The 7935-nt window shown below is 40.5% G+C and overlaps 1 protein-coding gene across 1 annotated transcript; it reads left to right on the forward strand.

Annotated features, from left to right (window-relative positions):
• The first annotated feature begins 643 nt into the window (after window positions 1-643).
• KRTAP13-1L (keratin-associated protein 13-1like) lies at window positions 644-997 on the forward strand. Its single transcript, NM_001329967.2, is given in 1 exon segment — window positions 644-997. A coding segment is annotated over 1 exon segment (354 nt).
• The last annotated feature ends 6938 nt before the right edge of the window (window positions 998-7935 follow it).

The following is a 7935-nucleotide window of genomic DNA, read 5'->3' on the forward strand; positions in this document are numbered from 1 at the left end:
TCTATATAGCGTGGTTCTGCTGACCTTAAAGACAGATACACCTGGGATGGCATGGGATCCATGATTTGTTTATTACCTGAATGTTACATAACTTCTCGAAACCTCCATGGCCTCACTTCTAAATTGTTTATGACCATTTGTATCTCATAAGATGTTTGCAAAGATTAAATCACAGGACACTCTTGAATGTTGTGCATGTAGTTAATGCTTAATAAAGCATATGTAAATAATGGGAGTGGGTGAGTGCTGATGACTGTTAGGAGTACCGGTAAGAATTTGCAGGCTGAAGCTCAGAATACCCACAGTCAAGCTCAATAAAAGGGTGGAGAGGCACTATGTGTATCATGACCACCCCTTTTATTGAGCTTGACTCTTATTTCTGCAGAGAGAGAGACACAGACAGACAAAGAGATGGGGGGCGGGGAGAGAGAGAGAGAAACAGAGAGAGAAGCCAATGGACTTCTATAAACCGGAATTAAAACACTGCTGTTAAAGACAAATGAATGTGTTAAGTTATATTTATAACCTAGGTTACTTAGTCATTTGATGAAAACACATTCACAAGAATGGGGGGAGGTATCCCAGATACTGCATCATGCCCAGCAGCGTGAGGGTATAAACATCACTGGGCACAGGCAGGGACATGAGGGCATCTTCTCAGTGCAACTCAGCTGAACTCACATCTCCTGTCAATATGTCCTACAACTACTGCTCTGGAAACTTCTCCTCCAGCTCCTGTGGGGGCTACCTGCGCTACCCAGGCTACTCCTGTGGCTATTCATACCACAGCAACCTGGTCTGCAGCACTGACCTCTGCTCTCCCAGCACCTGCCAGCTGGGTTCCTCTCTGTCTATAAGAGTTTTCAGGAGACCTGCTGGGACACCCCTAGCTGCCACATGTCCTGTGTGGAGTCCAGCCCCTGCCAGACCTCCTGCTACAGCCCCAGAATCTCCTTACTCTGCGGTCCCTGCCAGTCGACTTACTCTGGATCGCTAGGCTTTGGATCCAGCAGCAGCCGCTCCCTGGGCTATGGATCAAGGAGCTGCTACTCAGTGGGCTGTGGATCCAGTGACTTCAGATCCCCGGGTTATAGAGGCTGTGGCTTCCCTTCCCTGGGCTATAGATCTGGATTCTGCCACCCAACATATGTTCTCTCTAGGACGTTCCAATCTTCTGATTACAGACCAACTTGTGGATTTGGCTTCTACCGATCAACTTGCTAAGGGCTCCAAATCTCCATGTTACAATTGTTTCTCTCAAAGTCCATCTCAGCTATTATCTAGATAGAATCTATATTCTACTAACCAGAAGAGATAATTTTTTAAAACCTATTAATATTAAAATAACTTTTCTCATAGAATACTCATCTCTTTTTCTTCTGTTTTCTTGTATTTTCCCCTTCCTTTTCTAGTTAAAAAATGGATCAAGAGTTGATTTCTTTTTCTTCAAATAAACTCATTTAATCTGGTATCAGATCACAAATCTTGTTGTTAGTTTTCTTTATAAGATGTCTGTTGGGAATTTGAAATCCCCACTTTTTGTCTAAAAATAAAATATTCACTTTGAAGGAAACGAGTAGGTTCCCTAATAGGCAGAGTTTTCTAACAACAGAGAGCTAGTTCCTGGGAATTTCTGCTAAGTAGACTCAGAGATTGGACAAGAGATTATCTCTGCTTTTCTATTCATGGCCATTTAAGCCTAATCAGGACACTTCACTTTGGTTAAACTACTAATGGGTCTAGACTAGGAAGGAAAGATCCAGAGACAGCAGTGCTGTTTTAGCAAGTACTAGCCTGGCTGTTTTTATGAGAAAATTATCAAAATCCTACCTGTGTAATATTCCTTCCTAGACATATATAAGCCATAATAAAATTCTCAGGTCAGGATTTTAACTGACTTCAGTAGCTAGTGTCATGAAACAAACGGTTTAGGTATGGATGAAATTAAACATGTATGCATTCCACTATAATAAGAATATAATATCTAAGAGTTTTTTTTTCTTTTTAATGTTGGTGCTTCACTCCGTCCTCCTTTTATTTGGTCACTATAAAGCCATCTGATGTTATAGTAGAAGTCACCTGAAAACTGTCTGAGACCTGGCAGTATCATGCATAGGTGACACGGACTGAGAAGTAAGACTTTACCTGTTGATATCCTGGGCTTGTATCTGGATGTAAAACCAGATAGTCCATTATATTCTTACATTAAGTGGAACACAATCATCTACATTTTCAAATATCTGAGTGGATGTGGGTAGCTCATCGTTCGCTGCTCTCACAGCTGTTTTCCTTCTCGCTTTTCCTTCTATGGAAATTGAATTTTGTTTGTGCCTCCCTCCTCGTCCACATATAGTCCTGCAAATGAATGTGGTTATGCCTTAGGCTTTAGGATTGAATTTGGCTACTCTAGAGCACCCCAGTACCTACTGAAAGTGATTGGTTCAGGAATGAGCATGTGATCTGATGTAAGCCAATGAGAAACAAGGAGCCATGCGGAACAATGCTTCTGGTAAAGTTCTTTCTCTGGGGTTTCTTAAAGGGACTCTCTACTTCCGGAATTTGTTATATGTGGAATGCTGCATCCGTTTTGCATATGGCCTGATTTTTTTTTTTTTTTCTTGAGACAGGGTCTCCCTCTGTTGCCCAGGCTGGAGTGCAGTGGCACAATCTCAGCTCACTATAACCTCTGCCTCCTGGGTCCAAGCGATTCTCTCCTGCCTCAGCCTCCTGAGTAGCTGGGATTACAGGTGCATGCCACCATGCCCGGCTAGTTTTTGTATTTTTTGTAGAGATGGGGTTTTGCCATGTTGGCCAGGCTGTTGACGAACTCCTGACCTCAAGTGATGTGCCTGCCTCAGCCTCCCAAAGTGCTGAGATTACAGGCGTGAGCCACCATGACCAACCTAACCTGAAAATTAAATCATCAAATGAAAGAGGACAGAACCAAGAGAAATTCAGGAGAACAGAGCCTGGACCATCTTACTTCTGGACACTTGTTTATGTAAGCCAGTAAAATTTCTTATTGGTTAAGCCATTTTGAATTACAATTTCTGTTACTTGTAGCTAACATGTTTTTAAATGAGACACTCATTTAAAATCTTCAACAATCCTCCTTCCCAATGAAGTCCCCTTAATATAATTGTAAAGGCCATTTGCAACGCATCTCTGCCTTCCTTCCAGCCCCTTTCTCACCACTCCTTTATCTACCTACACTTCACCAACGTACACTCCATCAATGCTACCCACTCCCATTTCCATGAACACATGGAGTAGGACTGAGATCATATACAGCCTAGGATCTATTACAGGAATATATCTCTCCTCCCTTCAAAGTTCACAGAAATATCTTTTTTCTCACCTTGTTTGTTTGGTTGGTTGCTTTTTTTTTTTTTTTTTTTTTTAGAGACAGGGTCTCACTATGTTGTCCAGGCTCTAGTGCAGTGGCTATTCACAGGCATGATCCTACTACGGATCAGCAGTGAGTTTTCCCTTCTCCATTTCCAGTCTGGGCTAGTTTACCCCTCCTTAGGCAATGTAGGGGTCTCCTGCTCCCACGAGGTCATCATATTGATGCAGATTTACTGTGGACATCCAATCAGCAGAGCACACTACAACCCAGAACTCCTGGGCTCAAGCAATCCTCCCTCTTCAGCCTCCTGAGTAGCTGAGACTACAAGCACGTGCCACCATGCCGGGATTACCCCTTTTAAATAAACTCTATAGTCAGTAAAGTTGATTATTTCCTAAACAATACTAGCATTATATATATATATATATGTGTGTGTGTGTGTGTACCAATTTTTAATATTTAAAAGTATTATTTTTATTCAGTACTATTTTTTACTTGTTTGTTTACCCTCATTGTACCCTCCATGAACAAAACAGAATCTTGTCTAACAGAATCTTGCCAGCAGTTAATACAGACACACCTCAGAGATATTGCAGGTTCCAGACCACTGCAAAGACTTAAAATTCAAAATTATTTCTTGATCTGTGGGCTGCAGAATAGCTGTTCTGTTAGCAGGCATGAAAACAACATTAATCTTCTTGTACATTTCTATCAAAGCTCTTGGGTGACTAGGTGCATAGTCAATGAGCAGCAATATTTTGAAACGAATCTTCCATTAGCAGTAGGTCTCAACCATGGGCTTCAAATATTCAGTAAACCATGTTGTAAACAGATGTGCTGTCATCCAGGCTTTGTTGTTCCATTTACAGAGCACAGGTGGGTTAGATTTAGCATAATACTTAAGGGCTTTGTGATTTTCAGAACGGTAAATGAGCATTGGCTTGCACTTGTCACCAGCTGCATTAGCCCCTAAAAAAGAGTCAGCCTGTCCTTTGAAACTTTGGAGCCAGGCACTGACTTCTCTCTAGCTATGAAAGTCCTAGATGATGTTATCTTCCAATAGAATGCTATTTCATCTAAATTGAAAATCTGCTGTTTTGTGTAGCCACCTTCTTCAATGATCTTGGCTAGATCTTCTGGATAACTTGCAGCAGTTTCTCCATCAGCACTTACTGATTTACCTTGCACTTTTATGTTATAGAGATGATTTCCTTCCTTAAACCTCATGAATCAGCCTCTGCTAGCTTCTGACTTTTCTTCTAAAGCTTCCTTACCTCTCTCAGTATTCATTGAATTGAATAGAGTTAGCGCCTCACCCTGGATTAGGTTTTGGCTTAAGGTAATGTGACTGGTTTGATCTTCTATCTAGACCGCTGAAACTTTTTCCATATCAGCAAGGAGCTTGTTTTGCTTTCTTATCATGTGTGTGTTCATATAGAGTATCATTCTTCTCATTAGTATAGGTTAGCACTTTTAATTTCCTTTAAGGACTTTTCCTTTGCATTCACAAGTTAGCTATTTGGTGCAAGAGGCCTATCTATGGCTCCACCCTCCAGGCCTGTGCCCACGGACCTAGGTGAGGACAGACATTTCTGATTTTTGTGCCCAAATGTTGCATTACCCAAGACCACCTGGCCTGCCACGCCCCCCATCCTGTGCCTATAAAAAACCCGAAACCCTAGTGGGCATGCACACAAGCAGCTGGACATCAAGAGGAACACACCAGCAGAAGAAGACACAAGTGGCTGGATGTCAAGAGGAATGCACTGGTGTAAGAGCACACTGACAGACCCCGGCAGACCCACAGACCATCAACTGGTGGAATGATGTGAAGTTTGGCTGGGGCAGTTAGAGGAGAGCCTGGCTACTGAGCGGGCCCAATTCCAGGGTACAACCACCTTCCCACTCCATCGCCCTTCTGGCTCCCCCCTATGCTGAGAGCCACTTCCATTCAATAAAACTTGCACTCAACTCATTCTCCAAGCCCACATGTGCTCCGATTCTTCTGGTATACCAAGGCAACAAACTCTGGGATACAGAAAGCCCTCTGTCTTTGTGATATGGCAGAGGGTGTAATTGAGCTGACTAACACAAGCTGCCTACGGACAGCTAAACTGAAAGAACACCGTAACACAAGCCCACGGGGGCTACAGCTGTAAACATTCACTCCTAGACACTGCTGTAGGGTTGGAGCCCCACAACCTGTCCATCTGCCTGTTCCCCCAGAGGTTTGAGCAGGGGATCACCAAAGAAGCGAGCCACAACCCCATTGCATGCCTTGCAAGGGAGAACAAAAGAACTTTTCCCATTTCATCATATGGATGTGGTTTGTGGCACCCCAAAACAATTACAAGAATAACATTAAACATCACTGATCACAGATCACCATAACAGATAAAGTAATAATGAAAAAGTCTGAAATACTGCAAGAGGTACCGATGTGGCACAGAGACCTGAAGTGAGCACACACTATTGGAAAAATGATGCCAATAGCCTTGCTTAACTCAGTGTTGCCACAAATCTTTAATTTGTAAAACATGCAGTATCTGCAAAGTGCAATAAAGAAAAGCACAATAAAATGTGGTATGCCTGTACTCAATAAAAGATAAATAAATATTGAATAAATAAATGGAATTGAGCTGGGTGACAGTCCCCAGGATATGTCAATGACACATCAAACATGCATTCATTTTTGCTAGTGGAACTCTTTTTAGATAAGCTAGTTGTCACCAATCCTCTGATCATCGTCATCACAATGGATTTAGCACAATCTCGATGTCTTAATGATACACTGTCACAACTCCAGTGCCTACAGAAGTGAGACAACTCAAAAACAAATCCACATTTCTGGATCACACACGAAAACAGAAAAATAGCTTCACTCAAAGATAACCTCAGAGGAAGGCAAGAACAACTACATCTGGGGAAAGAAGCAAAAGCAAGGGTATAATGACTACAATAAACTGTAATGCTTTCACATCCAAGATACAATGGGACAAAGGGTCGGAAAATGTGGACTGTAATACTCAGATGGTCAAAACACTATGGTTCATTCTTTTCTCCAATTACTTATTATTAAGAGCTGCATAGACACTGTGTAATCCTCCAACTTTTATGTTTTACTTCTTTTGTTTTTTTGTTTGGCTATTTGAATTAATTTGAATTAATGTGTTGTATAACTGAATTGTAAATGACCAAGAACTAGCCAAAGAAGCAAAATTATTTAGAGATAGTCTCAGAGAACAAATGATGTCACATATACTTTACTTTATCATATTATAAAATATCTATTTCTCATTAGAAACAGAAAGCTGGCAAAATACCATTTCTATATTCCACATAAGAATTTTGAAGTATTCCATAACTTAAAATTTTTTTCTATATGCATTACAGTGTCTGAGAAGGGTTATATGATACTTGATTTATTTCATAGAACATTATATTTAAGAAAAGTTATTCATTTTCCTCAATAAAAGCCTCTTTTGTGGTAGACTAATGTGCATTTGACTGCAGAAATATACTTTTAATTTATTCTCAAGAGTTGCTCTCAAATACTATAAGATTAATACTATAAGATGAATTAATATAAGATTAATACTATAAGATTAAATACTATAAGATTACTAATTTTACAGTTGTGGATCTTGACTAGCATCTGTGGGAACTAATAAGGTACTGACTTCCGTCTTTGGTCTGTCCTGTTAAAATTTTATATATAATCTTAATAAAAATCAGATGGTCTTAAATGCAAGTGAAGATTTCATTCAACAGACAGATTTGACAAGATGTCATGTAATGTTAATTCTATGTTATTAAGATTCTGACTGAAAATTATAGGATGTGACAGCTGGAAAGGACCTTAGAGAGCTTCTCATCTAAACTCATTATCTTAAAAGATATCCAGAGAGGCAGAGTGACTTGTCCAAATTTATGCAGTGAATTGATGGAGGCAAGGCTGAAAGCCAGATCTCTTCACGCTTTTTCTAGTATTCCTCCATTGCTATGCAATTGTTCTTTATGAAACTTCTTGAATGGAGATGAGGAATGGATTAGAATTAACTTAGGGCATTTGGTGAATGGAGAAGAGGAATGGATTAAAATTAACTTAGGGCATTTGGTACGAGTTTGGTTGATGAGATAAAACTAAGACAAGGATGAGGTAAATAAATTATGGTACCATTGGGATGAAGAGAGTGACTAGGCCCAAGCATGGTGGCTCATGTCTGTAATCCCAACACTTTGGGAGGGCGAGGCAGGAGGATCACTTGAGTCCAGGGATTCAAAACCAGCCTGGGCAGCGTAATGAAACCCCTGTATCTACAAAATAATTTAAAATAGTCAAGTGTAGTGGTGTGAGCCCTGTAGTCCTAGCTATTCAGAAAATCAAGGTAGGAGGATTGCTTGAGTCCAGGAGTTCAAGGTTGCAAACTGTGATCACACCGCTGCACTCCAACCCGGGCTACAGAGGAAGACCCTGCCTCTGAAAGAAAAAAAAAAAAATTGGTTATTTTATTTTTTATTTCACATTAATGTTTCTAAACAAGTGATTAAGAAGTTTAGCATAGCCATATGATCAAATATAAAGG

This window comes from Chlorocebus sabaeus, chromosome 2 (assembly GCF_047675955.1).
Source record: "Chlorocebus sabaeus isolate Y175 chromosome 2, mChlSab1.0.hap1, whole genome shotgun sequence".
NCBI lineage: Eukaryota > Metazoa > Chordata > Mammalia > Primates > Cercopithecidae > Chlorocebus > Chlorocebus sabaeus.